Source organism: Takifugu flavidus, chromosome 4 (assembly GCF_003711565.1).
Source record: "Takifugu flavidus isolate HTHZ2018 chromosome 4, ASM371156v2, whole genome shotgun sequence".
Classification (NCBI taxonomy): domain Eukaryota; kingdom Metazoa; phylum Chordata; class Actinopteri; order Tetraodontiformes; family Tetraodontidae; genus Takifugu; species Takifugu flavidus.
This window is the reverse complement of record NC_079523.1, coordinates 14,977,806-14,998,175: the sequence shown is the minus strand read 5'-3', so window position 1 is coordinate 14,998,175 and position 20,370 is coordinate 14,977,806. Positions and strand designations below refer to the sequence as shown.

The following is a 20,370-nucleotide window of genomic DNA, read 5'->3' as shown; positions in this document are numbered from 1 at the left end:
CCTCTCCTCTCCTCTCCTCTCCTCTCCTCTCCTCTCCTCTCCACCAAGTAGACTAGTGATGTTATTTCTTGTGTAGTTTTTCTGCTTCTCCCCCCCTTCTGTATTCATCTACAGGTATCGCCGCCTTCAGAGCTGCATACTGACCTCCGACTCCGCTGACCCACTGAACTTGCACCTTACTTTACTTATTATAATCTATTTCTGTATGTATTGTATACATGTATGTATGTAGTGTATTGTATGATCTATGCCTATTCTCTCCTCTACCTCTCCTCTCCTACCTATTATCTCCTCTACCTGTCCTCCCCCTTCTCCTCTCTCTCTACCCAGCCGGCCATCAGTAGGAGGGTCCCCCTACATGAGCCTGGTCCTACTCAAGGTTTCTTCCTGTTAAAGGGGAGTTTTTCCTTGCCACTATCGCTTGTTTGGGGTTAGGCCCTGGGATTCTGTAAAGCAATTAGAAACAATTTTGATTGTAAAAGAGCTATACATAAAAATTGATTGATTGATTGATTAATTGATTGATTGATTGATTGATTGATTGATTGATTGATTGATTGATTGATGTGATGACCTACGAATGCCACCAATCACCGGCCAGCGGGATCAATATGTCTGAACATTTACAAAGGTGGACAGGTCTGAAAATTGCATGCCAAGTGACAACCACAGTCATTAAATCATTTCCACGTTTTCACGCTGCTGCCACTGCATATAAACAACAAATTTGATGATGGCTTTGCACCTTGTGCATGTCCTCCATCCACATGATTCAGTGGGTGTTGATGGCTTGTTGATGCCAGCCTAGCTTTCAACATGAGCAAACCCCACACTTGGCCTCCACACCACTGGTTGTGACTGACTCCAAGATTTTCTGACTGGCAGACCTCAGACCGTTCCGTTCCGCTTTCTCCCGCTTATCCGGATCCGGGTCACGGGGGCAGCAGCTTCAGGAGGGATGCCCAGACAGCCCTCTCCCCAGCCACTTCCATCAGCTCCTCCGGGGAGACCCCCAGTCGCTCCCAAGCCAGGCGAGATATAATCTCTCCACCTAGTCCTGGGCCGGCCATGAGGCCGCCTCCCGGTGGGACATGTCCGGAGCATCCTAGCCAGATGCCCGAGCCACCCCAACTGACTCCTCTCGATGCGGAGAAGCAGCGGTTCTACTCCGAGCTCCTCCCGGATGTCCGAGCTTCTCACCGTATCTCTAAGGCTGAGCCTGGCCACCCTGCGGACGAAACTCATTTCAGCCGCTTGTATCCGCGATCTCGTTCTTTCGGTCATCATTCAAGGTTGATGGCCATAGGTGAGGACTGGGACTGAGACTGACCAGTAGATCGAGAGCTTTGCCTTCCGGCTCAGCTCCTTCTTCACCACGACGGATCGGTTGAGCGCCCGCATCACTGCTGACACCGCTCCGATCCGCCTGTCGATCTCACGTTCCATCCTACCCTCACTCGTGAACAAGATCCCAAGATACTTAAACTCCTCCACCAGGATCTCCTCCCCAACCCGGAGAAGGCACTCTACCTTTTTCCAAGCGAGGACCATGGACTCTGACTTGGAGGTGCTGATCCGCATCCCTGCCGCTTCACACTCCGTTGCGAACCGTCCCAGCATTTGTTGGAGGTACCTGTTCGATGGCGCCAGAAGAACCACGTCATCCGCAAAAAGCAGCAACGAGATCTTCCGCCCACCGAACTCGACACCCTCCACTCCCCGGCTGTGCCTAGAAATTCTGTCCATAAAAATTATGAACAGAATCGGTCACAAAGGGCAGCCCTGGCAGAGTCCAACCCTCACTGGGAACGAGTCCGACTTACAACCGGCTATCCGGACCAAGCTCCTGCTCCTTTGGTACAGGGACTGGACGGCCCTTAACAAGGGACCTTCCACCCCATACTCCCGGAGCACCCCCCACAGAATGCTCCTTGGGACCCGGTCATAAGCCTTTTTCAAGTCCACAAAGCACATGTGGACTGGTTGGGCAAACTCCCAACTCTCCTCAAGCACCCCAGCAAGGGTAAAGAGCTGATCCGTGGGGCGGGGCGAAACCATCATTTGTTCCTCCTCGATCAGAGGTTCAACTATCAGTCTAATCCTCTTTTCCAGCACCCTGGCATATACTTTCCCAGGGAGGCTAAGGAGTGTGATCCTCCTATAGTTGGAATACACCCTCTGGTCCCCACTCTTAAAAATCGGGACCACCACCCCAGTCTGCCAGTCCAAGGGCACTGCCCTCGATGTCCACGCAATGTTGCAGAGGCGTGTCAACAGGACAGCCCTACAACATCCAGATACCCCAGGCGGATCTCATCCGCTCCCGGAGCTCCGCCCCCAGGCAGCTATTTTACTACCTCGGCAACTCCCGCTCCGGAAATTGGATGGTCCACCTCCTGGTCATCCGACTCTGTTCCACCTTGAGGATACGTGTTGGTAGGATTGAGGAGCTCCTGGAAGTATTCCTTGCACCGCCGGATAATTGCCCCAGGAGACGTCAGCAGTTCCCCACGCACACCTAACATGGTGTGGGCGAGTTGCCGCCTGCCGCCCCTAAGGCGCCGGACAGTTTGCCAGAATCTTCTGGCAAACCAAAAGTCTTCCTCCATAGCCTCACCGAATTCCTCCCATGCCCGAGTTTTTGCCTCCACGACTGTCGCGGCCGCAACCCGCTTAGCCAACCTGTACCGGTCAGCTGCTTCCAGAGACCCAAAGACCAGCCATGACCTGTAGGCCTCTTTCTTCAGCCTGATGGCTCCCCTCACCACTGGTGTCCATCATCGGGTACGGGGATTACTGCCACGACCAGCACCAGCCTTGCAGCCACAGCTCGCGACAGCTGCCTCGACAATGGCGGAGTGGAACATGGCCCATTTTGACTCAATGTCCCCTACCGCCCGCGGAACACGATCCAAGCTCTGTCGGAGGTGGGAGTTGAAGACCAGCCTGACGGGTTCCTCCACCCGTTCCCAACAGACCCTCACTAAGCATTTGGGCCTGCCAGCTCCGCGCGGTGGCTCTCCCCCCCACCTGATCCAACTCACCACCAGGTAGTGATCAGTTGACAGCTCTGCTCCTCTCTTCACCCGAGTGTCCAAAACATATGGTCGCAGATCAGCTGACACGACTATAAAGTCAATCATTGCCCTACGGCCCAGGCCGTCATGGTGCCAAGAGCACCGATGAACAACCTTATGTTCGAACATAGTGTTAGTTATGGCCAAACTGTGACTAGCACAGAAGTCCAATAACTGAACACCACTTTGGTTCTGATCGGGCAGACCGTTCCTCCCAATCACGCCTTTCCAGGTCACACTGTCGTTGCCCACGTGAGCGTTGAAGTCTCCCAGCAGCATGATGGAGTCCCCAGTTGGGACACTGTCCAGCGTCCGTCCTAGATCCTCCAAAAATGGCGGGTACTCTGAACTATTATTCGGTGCATACACAAACAACAACAACTGTCAGAACCCGTTCCCTGACCCGAAGGCGCAGGGAAGCAACCCTTGCGCTCGACCGCGAGAACCCCAACGTCAAACTAGAGAGTCTGGGGGCAAGCAAAAAGCCCACCCCCGCTCTCCGTCTCTCACCCTGAGCAACTCCAGCATAGAAGAGTGTCCAACCCCCCTCAAGGACTTGGGTTCCTGAGCCGACGCTATGTGTGGAGGTGACGCCGACCATATCTAGTCAGTAGCACTCAACCTCCCCCACAAGCTCCAGCTCTTTCCCCGCCAGAGAGGTGACGTCCCATGTTCCAAAAGCCAATTTCCATAACCGAGGATCGGACTGCCAACTTCTAAACCTGCTATGTTGGAAGCATCCCTGAGTGGTAGAGAAACACTACTGCTGCAGACCACAGATGCATGCAGAGGTGAAGGATGCTGAGAAGACCACGAGGACTGCACTGCCCTCCCTGCAGAGATTCTAGCCTCAAGGACCCCTAACCCCCACCAACATGGCCTGTTCACACTTCAGCCTTCAGGCCAGGGGAACAAGGACATACAATGGAGAAGCTCCAGAACTACTTTAATCAGACTCCAAAACAGCTGACAGGGGTCTATACTGAATGTTTACTCATTCTGCACACACAACTGATGTTTGCTGATAGCAGAAGAAGAAATAAGGACTCACTAATGTTCCCTGTAATTGGGGGATGCAGGGGCCTGGGATTGAACCAACAACCAGGATAAAGATATAAAGATGATGATGATGATGATGAAGGTGTAGCCACCTAGCCCAACTAATTCTGGTGACGTGAGAGGATTGAACAGGATGACTGTCAGTTTTAATCCCTTTAGCACCAGGTTATTATAGGAATGTATTTCTTGGAACAGTCTGCTTCTAGAACAGTTCAACTAACATCCATCCATCCATCCATCTATTCTCTACCGCTTATCCGGGGTCGGGTCGCGGGGGCAGCAGCCTAAGGAGAGAAGCCCAGACTTCCCTCTCCCCAGCTACTTCTTCTAGCTCATCCGGAGGGATCCCCAGGCGTTCCCAGACCGGTCAAGAGACATAGTCTCTCCAACGTGTCCTGGGTCTTCCCGGGGGTCTCCTACTGGAGGGACATGCCCTGAACCAATCCAGTCCTTCTTCTTGGATGACCTCATCTTCTTCTTCCCGCCTCATTTGGTGTTGGTGCACCAAATGATCTGGTTTGTACTTTTTTCGTCTTTTCGGTGCAATGAAGTGTGAAGCTGTTTGAGAATGACCAAATAAACAACAATTGTTGCCATTTTTATTGAGCCAAGACCACCAGCATCTGGCTCTCAATGTTCAAACCTGTAGTTTGCATTTCTCTGTCATAGATTTGAAGCATCACTCAGCTATTTAACCAGTAAATTTAACACTGCGACCTCTCTCACAACTACACATTAAAAAAGAAAACATTAGCCGATGCCGGTGATTGGCTATGTCGCTACAGCAAAGATGTTTTGCCAGAGAATGGCAGCTGTCAGCAATGGTTCATATGCTGACTTAGGACAGCCTGGTAGAAGTTAAAAGAGTTGTAGGAACTAAGAGGTCTCCAACTCCGTTCAGTTTGACTGTAAAAAAAAAAAAAAGGAAAAAAAAATGGTTACAGGAACCTTTGGTTATAGGGACTACAACAGTCCCTCTGCTGCTAAAGGGGCTATTGTCAGTGCAGCTTCTGGCAGAAGACAAGAAGAAAAATGGTAGAAACCACAACCCTAACTCCTCAGTTGGATCCATGCTGGAACGTCATAGCCATGCCGAACACTTTCACAGTCGTGTGTGAAGTTTGGTTCTAGTTCTGGAGCCAGGTTGTGATGAAAATGATTAATTTCTGTTGATAGTTTGACATGAAGGCAACAGTAACAATCATGTCTGCATAACCAGGTCCTTGTTTCAGTGGAGCCTATGCTGCCCCTGTTGGCCAGGACACACTTTACACTAAATCAACGTTCTCTAGTTCAGTTCAACAAGATGATCACGGAAACCTGTGTCACAGGAACTGACAGGCATAAGATCAGGTGTCACTGCTGCCACTCATCACCTGTGGACTATTGACATGATTGAAGGGCTCAGAGCGCTGGAAACATATACAGTGATCCCTCGTTTATCGCGGGAGTTGCGTTCCAAAAATAACACGCGAAAAGTGAAATCCGTGAAGTAGTCAGCTTTATTATTTTTTATTATTTTACAATGCAATACTGAACTATAGAATGAAACCAATAATAAAAACCTGTTTTAAAGCCCAAAATTTGTTTAAAACAATAATTTAATCTAGTAATACAAGGTTGGAAACATTGTCACTGGCGTATTTCACAGTCCCAGCTGTGCCTCTTCGTCCTGACTCCGCTCCGCTGTAGCGTCTGTTTCTACTGAAGGCGCAGGAGTCTTTCTCCGAGAGAAGAACATTGTTTTGAGTAGTTGTTGGCGCTCTTTCTTTTTCTGAGCAAGAAGATTTTTATAAACGGATATGCCACCTTCGATTATATTTGAGAACTCCAATGAACGACTCGCAAAAAAAATCCGTGAAGCAGCGAAGCCGTGAAAGATGAAACGCGATATAGCGAGGGATCACTGTATTCAACTAGCTTCATTTAGTATTTCAGACATGGTTCTCATGTCGGCGTCTGCTGCTGAACACAGGACACACCTAATGGCCTTCCTCTCTTCGTGTCTGCTCAGTGTGCTGGAATATCATCTGGTCTAACCTGATTCTGTCAGCTTCAGCGTTTGTTCTCATGTGAGACCACCTCATCAGGACCAGCAGCTTCAGCTATGGTTAGCCCTACATCAGCTGAGTCTCCACATGGACACGCATGACACAACTGACTCTCTCACACACCAAAACAGGTTCTCAGAGAAGAAAAAGCTTTTTTTTTTTTTTTACTGTTGGAGCCCACTGAATTGAGTGTGATGGGTTGTATGATGATTTATAATTACTACTGGTTATAGAAACCACTAAACGTAATTAGCAATCATCAAAATCAATGAATTAGGACACCACTTAGTTAACCGGAAATTGAACCAAATGTGTCCGTTATCTAAACTAAAGTTGTGAATCTGGGCTGAATCTTTTGACCAGCTCAACACAATATCAACACAAAATAGTCAAAATGGTAGGAGCCTGAAAAGGTGCTGACCCGATCACGATGTTGATGTTTGTCCTTTGTTTGAAATGTGTGGACACAAGGATTCCACCCATTTCACACATAAGATCTAAGGAAGCCAGCAGGTCCTCCAGGGGGACCACTAGGGGCCACTAGGTCCCACTCAGGTTGGGCAGGCCCACTGGTAAGGAAATTAAATATTGCTACATTCAATTGTTTCAAAAACTGGTTTTTAGGCCTTGAATTCATCAAGTCTGACCGGAACACATGCTGCACCTGAAAAACAGCCACTGTAAGATCCAGGTAGCTCAGCAGGCATAGTATCCAAGTCAAGCTGGCAGACTGAGGGGTTGCTTTTGAAAAAAGAAAAGCCTGATGCCTTCAAAACCACCATTTAACACTGGTGCCTTTTAACCCTTTCAACCCTTGCTACTTCCAACCCTGGCACCTTTGAACACTTGTGCCTTCTAATTGTGGTGCCATCTAAAAGTGGCATCTTCTAACCCTTGCACCATCTAACAGTGTTGAATTCTAACATCGCTGCCTTCTAACTGTAAAATCACAATATCTGAGTGATAAAAATCAATTAAGAAAATATTTAGAAAAGGCAGTTTAAGGAAAAGTCCTCACAAGTTTGTGAGGCCTTTCAAAAAATATAACCCCCAGTTCCTTGCCCAAATTATGACCATGCCCATTAAACTGACACATTTCGAACCTTGAGACTATAACTGAACCCTCAAACACATCTCTGAAATAGCTCAACCACATCCAGGTGAGCAGAGAATTACCTGCATGACACTGTGACTTCAATCTTCGTTGCAGGCACAGAGGAGTTCAGGTGGTCGAAGTCTTCGACTGTCGCCATGTTTGCTTCCCCAGATAACTTCTGTGCAATAATCAATCACCTCAGTCAGGAGGGCAGCATCCATCCAGCCGACACACAGTCAGAGTGGAGCAGTGTGAAGCTCGGAGGAGGGATGCGTGAAGAGGAGAGGAGGGGGGTCACTTTATTCTTGGACAAAGGTAGAGATAGAGAGAGATAGAGAAGACGAACTTTGATCATCAGGACTGTGGTGCTACAGCGCCCCCTTTTGGAAACTTTCTTTATCACAATAAAGGTCACTTCTTACTTGTCTCGGCATTTCACGAATAAATAATGGCAGATAATCATCATAGTCATTAGTGATGAAGGACACTGACAGCGGGAAATGAGCAAAAATCTGAGTTTATTCTCACAAGCATCAGTTCCAGCATGTCAACTGAGACTTGTGAGGTCTCTCATTGGCTGATGCCACAAATTCTGCGCAGTAAAAAAAACCAACCTGACTATCATTGACATAATTCAACAAAATCACAAATCAGCTAAAAAAGAAAAATCATCAAATGTGTCTGGCTGCCATCCAACCCAGTAAGTCAGGACTGTGTCAATGGACAAACGCACAACTTGACAACAAGAAGAGTCAAAGGTCGCATCCCAGACAGACCTGCCTGGAGGTGGACCCAAGAACATCTGAAGTGTCTTGATTGGGAAGAGAAAAGGCGCCAGCAAACACTCGAGGGACACAGCAGATTAGCAAATATGCTACAATTTAAAAAAACCCGACACACTTTCTGACAGACATTTTTTCCAGTGCTGTAAAACAACATTATGCTGAGAAGATGACGATTTAACAAGTGTGAAGAGGAGGAGGAGGATGAGGAAGAGCATGTTATGAGGTGTTCGATGTACCCAAGGTCACTGTGGATGTCAAAGCCAAACAGGATGTACCCTTTTAAAGGGACAGTCAAAATAAAACAAGTGATCTACACACAGTTCTGGTCAGTTCTGCTGGTTCCCTGAAGAATGTCCAGACAAAGGTTAGATCTACAGACAAACCATAAACAAGCAGATTTGGCACTTTATTGTTGTGAGACACTGAGGTGCGAACAGACGATATGAAGCTAAGCTGACAAGGCTCAGACGATAGCGCTGGTGGCGCGGAGACCAACTCCACGAGCAAACTGCTCGAGCAGACCTGAGATGGAGCCAGAGGGGCTAGGGGAAGAAGACTTCAGGCCAACTGTGGAGCTGTAGGCTGCCAAGAAGAGTTCCCGCACCGCCTCCAACCGGGCCTGACGCTCCGAGGAAAGAGGACACCTGTGGAGGAGATGGAGCAGGAAGCGGATGGAAGGTAGAACAGAAACAGGATGAAGCAGAGAAGGATGAAAGAAATTCAGTCAAGAGTACTTCAGTTTTTCTCTGGCGAAGAATGTTAGTCCAACGGAACCTGTCAAATTTGTGTGTGTCACACATCTGGATCTGACCCCCAGAAAACAAAAAGCAGCTTAAAGAGAAACATCAAGGTGCCACTTGTCCTGTCTGGTGGTAACCTGTTTATATTGCAGCTATAGTTTTGACGGGAATTAAGCAGAGGTCACGAGACCATGCTGACTTTCCAGAACCTTTAGTAGTAGAACGGGGGGCCAAGCCTTTCGCTAACAGGCCCCCTGCTGAGGGACCATCTCCCTGCCCAGGTAAGGGAGGATGATGAGGATGAAAGCCTTCCTCTGTGAGAAGGTCTAAGGTCACTAATTCTGTCAGCCTGCTTCTAAGTGTAAGACACTGTCATAGTGACCTGGTAGCATATTCAGCACATGCTCCTCAGCCAATGCTCATATCTTGGGCATGTTTATGCTCATTACGCTAAAGAAAATAGTCAGAAATAGAGCCACAATTGCCAAAGTACGAATGTTTTTTTGGGAGTAATGGACATTGATTCCACTTGCTGTCATTTTATCTATGTGTAATGTATAATTAGTAATAGTTGTTGGGTGGAGATCTTGTATGTGCAAAATAGTCCTTTGTGAGTATAAAACAAATTAGCTAATATAATAAAATAAATAGCTGGAATAAAACTAGCACATATAGAAATGACTAAAACTGCACAACAACTAATAATTTTAGTCCAAAAGTCGAAGACTAGATTTAAAATGGCTGCCAAAAACCAGATTGGTCAGGATCCAGGTTCAGGGCTACTCACATTCGTCCTACAGACCCCTCCTCCTGGAAACTGAAGGGCAGAGGAGAGTCGTAGGCTGCGGCCATCATTGAGGACGAAGACAAGCCAGACCAGGCCGGAGGTGGAGGGAAGTGGGCGTGGTCGTGAATGCTGCCGCAGCCCGAGACTATCTGCCAGCTTCCGTACTCTGTGGAGAGGGAGGAACTGGACCGATTGTGTTCTGCTGTGAACCTGCGAGATTAGACAACACAAGGAACCAAAGATGAAACAACTGCTCAGTAAAGGCAGCTCAGAGTGGATGATCTTCCCGGCGAATCTCAACCCGCGAACCTCCTTCCAGGGACAGCCAATGGGCTGCTGCCAGCACGCAGGAGTCCATGTTCTGATTGGTTGGATGAGGAGGAGCTGGAAGACCTGCCCTCGATAAGAGCATGAGAGAGATGTTCCTCCAGAGGGTTCTGCTTGTTCCAGACCACCATTTGAGGAGAAGACACGATTCCTTTCCTCCTGTGGAGCGAACATGGAAACAGGTTATAATATATGTTCAAAGATGGTTCCCCCACATCCTACGGTCAATGTAAACATGGAAGAATCAAAAGAGGAAGTGTGCACAGGAAATATCCACACTAGTGGACTGGAACCTCAAATGAAGAGAACAAAGAGTTCTTGAGAGCTGAATCGGTGAGAGTATGGCTGTTTCCGAAACCACACACTCGTTCCCTATTCACTACTTACTACTTGGGGGACATGGATTGAGTGAACTACGTAGTGCACTCAATTTAAAGTTAGTATTCGGACAACGGCGTCATTTACGGCGCATGTAAAGTGACGTCATGGTGTTGCATATTAATTACGAACCGGTCGCCGGGAAAAGTGGCCAGGTCCATTTAATTATTTTAACCCATCAGAAATATATTCAGCGGCCATTTTATGAAAATGCAATATTTTACCTGATAATTAACTTTATATAATAAAATGAAATATTAATGTCAATAATAATACAATAATAATTACTTATTACCTAAAATAATTAGTGCCCCTTGACATTTTCAAGCCAAGATGTGATGGCACATTCTCAAGTCATATTCCGCTGTAGTGAAAACATTTAATAAAGCAATTTTCATCAAAAAATGGATTTAGAGCTACTTTTCATCTTTGTAAATATTCTTTTACTGAGATTCTGATTCCGAAGAACAATTTTAAGTGAGGGGCGGGGATCAGTGAAGACTGATTTATGTTGTAATATTTTAAGATGATCATATTGGACCCCTACTGGAAAAAAAAATCACATTTCCAAAAATTTCATATATCAAACCGCACAGTAGAAATTACGATAAAAAAAATCTATCCAATCAGCGTGATACCGTCACGTGATACCGTAAAGGCTGATGGGATACATTTTCCGAGTTAGGGTGCTCGCTTGTACACTACTTTTTGCAGTGCATTGTGGGATACATTGAGTGCACTACATAGGGTACAGCAATGCTCACTAACAATTCGGACACTATTTCAAAATGGCATCCACACTATTGAGTGCACTATGGGGGGTATAGGGGGTGGTTTCGGAAACAGCCTGTGTGTGTCTGTGTGTGTGTGTGCTTCAGTGTTTTTGCCCTAAAAGGACTCTCATAGCTTTTCTAACTTCCGTGTGGCCCTGACCAGCTGGAGGTTTGGGGTTGACTGGAGAACTGGTCCACAGTGTCATTGGTGAGGCTGGAGGCTCCGCCCACCTCCTCAGATATCAGGGAGAACTCACTGCTTAAACTGGTGACGCTGCCACGGTCCCTAGACCCTGAAACCAAACAGAACCGAATATTAGCACAGGAACCAAAAAGCAGCTCCGAGAACGTTGATGAAACATTACCGGAACTAAAACAACAACTGTCAACAGTTCAAACACCCGTTTAGGGCAGGGCTGAACTATGCACCAGGGTGCGTTTGCTGACTGCATTTAACTGCAACAAACCCAATAATAAGCAGTTAACCAGTGCTGACAAAGATGTTCAGACAGAAGGAATCTAGACAACCTGCGTGTGTGTGTGTGTGTAAAACAAGGAAAGGTGTGTTTGAGGCTTCACTTCAGTTTAGAGTCTTCGCTCATGTGACTTACTCAAATGACATAAGTCGTCCACAGAGAAGTCTCCGTCTTTAACGTTAGAGTTCTTCCTCCTGATGATGACAGGACAGATAATCTGTTAGAACCTGTACATAACGTTCTCCCTGGTACCCACAATCCCGTGTGCTCCAACAGGGCACGTGCCCCCCCCCCACACACACACACACAGAGACAGACACACAGGAGGTCATGTGACACCTGGTGCTGTGACCTTGTTGGATGAACCTGCTGTGTTGTGTACGTTGTGTTGTGCATCAAAATAAAAAGGGCCTTCAAAGCTAAAAGGATCAACTGGCTCTGAGTGATCATTCCACCTTCCACTTGCTTAACTGGTCCCAGTAATAGAAACTATATATCTGATGACAATACCTTCGTTTCTTGACAGCAGAAAACTTCTCTGAGACGATGTGTTTCAAAAAATTGAAGCAAAAGAAGAAAATCTGGAAGAGAAAGAGGAATGAGAGAAGACAGAGGTGGGCAGTGTTGAGGAAGCAGATTGAGACTCACCTCCTCCCCTTTAGAGAGTCGGTCAGGCAGCATGTGGCTGCAAACCAACAGAAACACATCAGTCACAGCGCTCCTCTTCTGAGCTTTTAAACATCCCAGTCAAATGAGGCTGCTTCTACTGGGTCTAACCCCACCTTTGAAGCTCTTTTTAAAATTATGAGGCTTTGGTTGTATTTCACTGCTCTGCTTTTGGAATTGGAGAAGAGTGAGACCAGAGCTGCTCAAAGGTCTGAAATCTGACAAAGCTCCTTCACAGGTGACCCACTTGGGAAGCTAACTGAGGTGAGTTAACTGAGGTTAGCTAACTGAAGTTAGATACAAAGCAGAGACCAGGTCTCTTACCCAAAGAGGAACCAGTCGTAGGCAATAGTCAGGTAGAGGATCTGGGCTGGTTCCAGGCTGGCATGGACCACACCGTCCTGTAAAGAACACACACGCTGAACGACATCATCGTGGCTTATCACCTTCATCGTGTGACCTACATCTTGATAGATGGAAACATTGTAAAAACAGTATTTCCATGGAGTTTCATATGAAGCGGATGAGATGCTAATCACCACAGTATGTACAGTATGTGCCGTTTATTGATGTATATTTAGTTGTGCAACATTATCACCAAATACATGGGTGTCTGAGGTTTCCATGTACTTTTTGTAATGTTTCACCACAAGATTTCCACAAATCATAAGGAGGGTAGATGTAAAACAGTTCAACAGGTGCAAACGGTTGCAGCAGTTTTTGCTAACGGGACGCAGCAACTTACTGCCCACAGAGACAGTCTTAGGAGGGAGACAAAGAGAGGAGTGCGGTCCCAACCGGAGATACAGTGAACCAGGAGACCGCTCTCATCTGAAACAACACACGGTACCATGACATTAATACTCCAGCAACGGCACAAAAAGGTTTAGACCCTCTGTCACAGCAACAGTAAAGCTCAAACGTTGTTTAATGCAATGAGTTCTTTGGTTAGCCATGGAAAACAGGAGAGATCTATCGATCTGCATTTTCACACCCAATCTGATCCTAATATCTGAATTTGGATATCTGTGGATATTGATACTATTCGTGCCACCCAGTTAACTATTCCTCGTGCTCTCTCATGTGTACCTTGCGACAGAGCTTTCGAGTCTTGGAGTAACAGCTCTGCAAACATTGCACATTGCCGTCTTGCTTTGCAATGTTTGGAGCATAAAATCTGTCCAAAAATTTCATCTCTGGATCTCATTAAGACACGCCTCCAATCTTGAAATGACTTCTACAGTTAGCAGACTAGCTAGCAGACTAGCCAGCAGGAATCACTAGTGGAGAAATTTCAGCAGACAACGTTAAAGCAGAGACCTAATTCAGGGATCGAAAATTTAAATCCGTGAATTGCGTTGGTATTGGAACAAGATACCGATACTGGATCAGAGCTGCCCTCATTCCTAGAACAAACCGTCACTGTCGATAATGTGCAGCAGCAGCTTCAGGTAGTTCTGGGTCTGCTCTACCAGGTCCCATGACTGCGCTCACGCATGTACACACGCACGCACGTGCACGCACGTAGGCACACACACACACACACACACACACAGAAATAAAAATAAAGTTATAAAAATGACTTTCTGGAATCAACTGTGCCAACAGGTTGTGTGTGAGGTAACCTGGTAGCGGGTCCAGTCTATGTGGAGGTTCTGTGTAAAACACACAGGGATCGTCAAAGGGGCGTCGACATAATCCTACAAGAGGACACAGATGAGATGAGGCACACACAAGAGTTGCCAGTGACTGTCCAGATCTGGGTCTACCTGGTTCCAGTTAAAGACCAGACCTTCTGCTGTGTAGTCTCGGTCTTTGTACTCTTTGAAAAACTCACATCCTGAAAGAACACACATACCATGATCAAATGTGTTATGGTCCCTCCCTCTTGTGCTTCACTCCCAAACACAAAAACGTGAGTTCAGAACCAGAACCAGGCTGAGAGGACCTGGATCAGCTCCAGGGTTAGGGCGAGATGAGGTGTTACCTGGGTAAGGTACGGAGAGCAGTGTGAAGTCTGCATAACGATTAGCTTTATCTACTTTCTCAGAGGACGTCACGCTGCAAAAACACACACACACAAAACCAATCATATTGTGCCTTAACTGATGGGGGAAGTGGTTCAGGGTCAGACAGCCACAGTTCTTACTTCAGACCAAACTTAACCTTCTTGTTCTCAACCATCAGGTCACAGATGTAGCGAACAGAAAGGTATCGAAGCAGCTTGATGTCATGACCTCTGACCTTATCGAAGAGCTGTGAGTCCCCGTTCCTACAGAGGATGGGGAAGGGGGGGTGGATGACCAGCACAAAACAGAGGAGTGATCTCTGACCCATCTGAACATTTACCATAACAAACGTTCCTCAAGTACTCAGATTACCTGGCAGCACTGTCCTCTTGAGGGACGTCCTCCGACTCTGTCCAGGTGTCATCGCTGCCTCCTGAGCAGAACAACAGGGCAGAAGTGCCATTATTGTGGGGAGCCCCTCCTTATCAAATATGAGGGGAACCTTCTCTACCTTCTGTTTGCATTAATAACTGATATTCAATGTTCTGGTCACAGCTAATGTTATTCCAACGCGACAGAAACATTTCTGGGTAACTGAGAACACATGAAATTTGAGTGTTTCCATATTCCTTTGAATGTGACTGATGTTTCACATGAAGTCTACGTCCTGTCAGTACAGACAGGAACTTAAAAAACAAGAACCAACTTCTTATGTGAGATTTAACCAGAGAGGGTGTGAGTGTGTGCGTGAGTGAGCATGTGTGTGTGAGCATGTGTGTGAGTGTATGTGAGCATGTGTGTGTGAGCATGTGCGAGTGTCTGTGAGTGTAGAGGCCACCTGAGAAGATGTAGTTGTAGCCCGTACGCCCATACAGCTCACCCCATCCTGCAAGAGTGGACGAACGGCAGATATGCTGGAAAACAGCAGAATGTGGTTGAGACATCATTGATGGACCCCCACAGAGGGGTGTGTGTGTATTTTGTGTGTATGTGTGTTCCCCAAACTGTTCTCAAAACAAATGAGGAAGCCTAACACTGGTCTTCCAGACTGCTGGACTTGAGTCAGAATGAAGGAGCCACACGAGATCAGAAAGACCATAAATTCCAAACTATAAGCCGCTATTTTCTTCCCACATTTTGACCCCTGCGCCTTATTTATGGATTTTTATAACTTTCTTAATCGCCTCGAATCGGATAATAGAGTTTTCTAAATTTGACTGGATATTTACGACCAGGCGACCACCAGAGGGTGCTCGAGCAGAGCACAAGCAAGACAGACAGGTTGAAGATCTACAGTAATGCGCTGAGGCGCTAGTTTAATTGTGATTTGAAGAGTCTTTTTGCTCTTCATGCATACGCCCTCGTCATGGATAACACACGAAGAAATGCTGCCAATGCAGCTTTTAATCAAAAGTTGGTATTACTGCTGTGTTTAGTAAATAAAACATTTAAAATAATCTTTTTTGTACCATAAAGATGTTCAAAGTCGCCACCTGCGGTTTATAGTGAGTTGCGGCTTTAATGTTTATTTTTTCTTAAATTTTATGAAATTTGGTGGTGCGGCCTAGAGTTGGGTGCACTCTATAGTGCAGCAGTTACGGTATTTGGGTACACATTATGTAGAAATTACAAGAACATACACACCAGAATCACAATGAAAGCACAAACCAGATCTGGGTGTACCACAGCATACTAGAACTAGTTCTGCTGGTATGAAACCTTTGGTTCTGGGAAACAGGATGTTCTTAAAGGGTACCTTGCCGTTGTAGAGGATGACAGGACAGACAAACCTCCCTCTGCAGCGGGCCAGTTTGCTCCGGTTCACCAGGTCCTGCAGTTTACTGACCTGGACTGGGCTCTTGAACCTGCACACAGATTCAATCAGATGAACTCAACACCACAAACAAGAGCTGAAATCAGACTACCAGATGGACACAATACCAACAGAAACACAGAGACCAACCAGAAATGTTTGACTAACCCTCATCTTCTATGTGTCAACAGTTTGTTCTGAACAACATCAATCAGCCACCGTGAGACTGCAGTGACAGAAAATCCTAGATGAAAGATGCCAGGAGACAACGGTACTGATGGAAAACATGAAGAAGAAGCACCACCTGCTGGCCAACACTGATGGCACAGATGGGACCACGTGATCAGCTGCAGACTTCATAAATATCATCAGCCTGCCAACAGAAGGATCTAACCCTATCCTCACCATAAACCCTAACCTAGTACCTCGGATTCATTAAAAAACACAAAACAGAAAAAGGAGGGGAAAAGCCAGTCAGCTGTTGTGTTGGATCAATTTAGCAATGCTAGTGATAAATAGATGACACAGCAGCCCAGACAGGAGCAGCAGGGTTGGAGGTCTACCTTTGTCTGGGTGCAGTAATGAACCCAGGGTGGTAAAAACAAACAACAGGCCAATGGCTAACTGGGCTGGACCTTGGGACTGGACCTTGGACCTGGCCAGTGATGAAACCGTACCTGTCTCTGTCCACATCCGTGGCCTGGTACTCCAGAAAGACGATCTGCCGAGGGTAATGTCCACACACTTCTCCGTTAGCATTGTGGATGATGCTGAATGTATAATCTCTGCTAAATAAATCCAGACAGCGCTTCTCGATGACCTCCACCTGCAGGAAACACAGTTTTGTCAGGCTTCTGTTGGCATTCTGTCTGTCCTGAGGCTGGATGAAGGTGGCCAAACTCATTGCAAATCTCCTCAAAACCTACTGAAGTTAGGGGGAACCTGGTGTCACAAACTGGGTCGAGGAAACCTAACAACGTAGATGGTCGACATGTCCAAATTTGTCAACACAAGTGTTCATTTGGATGTCTAAGCTCACGCAACACTAGTGCATCGTGGTTTTAATTATTTTCTCTTGCTGATGCTCTTCTTACCTGCGAAGTCACCTCTTTTGCTCTGTACTGCGTCTTAGAGAACAAATATATCAAGTCCGGGATCTCTTCGCTCCTCCTGGCCCACGCACTAGTAGCGGTGAAGCCGTTAGCCACGGAGGGGGACGCGGCCATCATAGCGCCTCGTCCCGCGGTAGTGGCCTCCAGTCGAACTCGACCTCCTTCAAAAACCGCAGAGCCCTGTCCTGTGTGACGGGAGGGCCGACCAGGCCATCCCTTTCCACCCATTTTTTTCCTGACTGCCCGCTTGAGGGGGCCAGAGCCGGGGAGGCTTATGTGATTCAGGGCAGCGGTGGGCCGCTCTACAGTTCGGTAGAAGCTTGTGGTCGCTACGCAAAAAACAGCGGCAGTAGCGCAAGCAAAGGCGGCGGTTCAGCTCTAGCTGATTTCCAGTCAGGTTAAAAGTTCGTACCCACGTGTACGGTGGGACCACAGGTCCGTTTAACACCACCGACCTCCTGCTAGTTGGACCCAGGACACCTCCAGAATCCAGGACAGCCTTCACTGATTTCCGCCCTGTCAGATCGTCATCTGTTCTCTGCGGACCGCGCCATGATGAAGAACCGGGTAAGAGTCAACATTCAGAGAAGACCTTCAGTGGCAGCGGGATCCACATGTTGAAACAGTGAAAGCAGTTGTTGTGATCGGACAGCGAAACGGAACAACGGACGGTAAACCGGAAGCTGGGCTAAACACGTGATTATTGACCACGCCCCGAGCGACGTGGGCGCTCATTGTCAACAGTGTCCCGCTCTTGCTCCCGTCTACCAGCGTCTTTGAAGTAACATTGCCATCTGCTGACCAGAAAGGGGATCGAAAATAAATTAATCGAAAGGATTTGCTCATTCCTGTGACGATCGATTGATTCGATGACGTCAGTTTTGGACGAAGTTATTGCCATAGTTTAACAGCATTTTCTCACTTTGTTTCTTCACATAATCTGTCTACATTTGTGTATTTTCGTTTCCTCTCAAACCCAAATTTTGCAACTGTACAAAAAGAGGAAGACCCTGTCACACAGCTACTTCATCCCCCTGAAGCTTCTGAAGGTGGCTCTCCATTAAAAACAGCAACCTGCAGCTGGATGCTTCTCATGGGTGAATGATGGGCTATACTCTCCCCCACCTTTTTGCCTGTGAGGGTAATTCCCACCAGAAAAGGTCAAACCTTCACCTGAGTGCAAATGTCTCCTGCTGAAGTAGAAGCTGTCAGAGGATTTTCAAGGTTGCGATAAACCTGCTCAATTTAACTCCAATTCAATTCAATTCATCTTTATTTATACAGCATTGTTAAAATCAAAACTGTATCTCTTTGCTTTACAGAATCCTAGGCCATGACCTCTTAACAAGCAATATTGGCAGGATAAACTCCCCTTTAACAGGAAGAAACCTTAAAGCAGGACCAGTCTCATATAAACCGACCGAACCTGGTGATGGACAGATGGATAATGAAAGACTGTCGCCAACGAGGTCAAGGGAGGCTGGTCTCCTTTCACTGCTCTGGTTTTGGAATTGGAAATTAATGAGACAACACTAGAATAATGCTGGTTATTACTCTTCTGAGTAGATCAAGGGAGGCTGAAGAAACTGGTGCCAGGAATCTGTGCCATCACAGCAATGCTGAAGAAGGTGGTGACTGCACGGTCCAGTGGCTCACCCACATCCTGACCAATGTGTAATTGATAATGCTGAGCAGCCCCCCAGACTGCACATGAGGCATCATCTTGGAAGCAGAAAGGATTATCAGGCTTTATGCCCACAAGGTCAATTACCGATCACATCTCTATGCTCAGGCTCATCATTGAGGTTAGAGATCTAGAAGATTCAACAACTCTTTACTGCTGGTACAGACCTCAAAACAGCCTTTGATACAGTAGACCACGACTCCCTTTAGAACATAGGTGTCAAACTCTGGCCATGGGCCAAATTTGGCCAACAATGTAATAATATTTGGCCTGCGAAGCCATACCATATATATATATACACACACACATATATACAGTATATATATATATATATATATATATAATATATATATATATATATAGATATATATATATATATGTGTGTGTGTGTGTGTGTGTGTGTGTGTATATATATATATATCAAAAGGTTCCCTGTTATAGCTGGAGGAAGATTTTTTTCAATAAATATCAATGTTGGCCCGTGACTTTGTCCTAGTTTTGAATTTTGGCCCACTGGGTATTTGAGTTTGACACCTCCACTTGCAAAACCTCAGAGTGCGACCCACCTTCGCCAACATGTTATGCCAACTGTATAGCAGAGCTGTGTAGTGATGTGTAGTGATGTATCATAGTGAAGTGCTGGTGAAGTTCTGCATGTGTCTTCCTCTGACTATAATTCTTCAAACGGAGATATTTGGACTCTTCTGTGCTCACCGTGTTGTAGCAAGAATATTGATGGACCAGTGATGGTCACACACATTCTGCTCAGCAGTACTTTGGTAACAGAGGTGATCACTTTGCAGCAGAACATAAATTCAGAACTCCAGCTCTACAACAGTTCTTACACTAAGAATATGACACCTGACCATGATTGTTTGGAAAATACGTTACATGATTATTTTATTATCAAAATGCAGAACATCTCTTGCTTCTTAAAGCATTTTTGGAGGGGGCCAGCTGAAATAGTTACTAATATGGTCTGTGTAAAAATAAAACCAAAGCAAAGAAGCATCTTTACAGAACAGAAAGAACATAGCGCCTGCTTCAATCGATGAACCCAGAAAGAGTCTGACATGCGTCTGACCCTAAGAAACAAAAATCATGCCATAAATTCAGTGTACTATAGATTCTCTAAAACATTTCTCTCTCTCTCTCTCTATATATATATACACACACACATACCATCCTCATACATACTGTCCTGTGGTGTCTTCACCAGGGATTTCTGCGGTTTAAGGTGCTAGTTTTTGGATCACAACTTTACTGTCCAACATTCATTGAAAACGAGTACCATTGCGTGTGTTTGTGGGCTGGAGGAGGAGTCTGTTGTGGCTGGAACTAAGTCACATAACAGAGCCCTCAGTCCTTGAAAGGTCCTAAACCAAAGCTTCAGCACATTGGCTCCAAAGTGAGTTACTGTGGTCCCGCCGAACAGCTCCATCACCTCAGATGATCCTTGGATTCACCCAGGATGCACTGACTTGTCAGAAGTTCTGAATGTCACCAGGAAGAGGCAGGAGACGACACTACGATGAGG

General features: G+C 46.4%; 2 protein-coding genes across 8 annotated transcripts in view; both read right to left on the bottom strand.

Annotated features, from left to right (window-relative positions):
* Nucleotides 1–7,627, bottom strand: part of LOC130524722 (copine-9-like) — a 110,608-nt gene extending 102,981 nt beyond the window's left edge. For all 6 annotated transcript variants that reach the window (XR_008950205.1, XR_008950206.1, XM_057031135.1 and 3 more), the window contains exon 1: nt 7,364–7,627. Coding sequence is in view for 4 of the 6 variants with exons in the window: in XM_057031135.1 (XP_056887115.1) it covers nt 7,364–7,440 (77 nt within the window). In the remaining 2 variants the exon portion in view is untranslated. The remainder of the gene's footprint in view (nt 1–7,363) is intronic.
* Nucleotides 7,628–7,782: 155 nt separating this feature from the next.
* mtmr14 (myotubularin related protein 14) lies at nt 7,783–17,809 on the bottom strand. 2 transcript variants are annotated; one of them, XM_057031130.1, is made up of 19 exons: nt 17,132–17,809; nt 16,715–16,863; nt 15,981–16,089; nt 15,063–15,138; nt 14,597–14,657; nt 14,365–14,487; nt 14,203–14,276; nt 13,985–14,055; nt 13,841–13,915; nt 13,633–13,699; nt 12,961–13,046; nt 12,540–12,616; nt 12,198–12,234; nt 12,060–12,130; nt 11,685–11,743; nt 11,234–11,366; nt 9,905–10,081; nt 9,596–9,805; nt 7,783–8,712 (listed from the first exon to the last, which is right to left on the bottom strand). In XM_057031130.1, the coding sequence occupies exons 1-19, from the start codon at nt 17,375–17,377 to the stop codon at nt 8,532–8,534; spliced, it is 2,082 nt and encodes a 693-aa protein (XP_056887110.1). In that variant the 5' UTR covers nt 17,378–17,809; the 3' UTR covers nt 7,783–8,531. The 2 variants fall into 2 exon arrangements, with proteins under 2 accessions (XP_056887110.1, XP_056887111.1); XM_057031131.1 differs by lacking the exons at nt 15,981–16,089; nt 16,715–16,863; nt 17,132–17,809 and adding an exon at nt 15,893–15,914.
* Nucleotides 17,810–20,370: the final 2,561 nt, after the last annotated feature.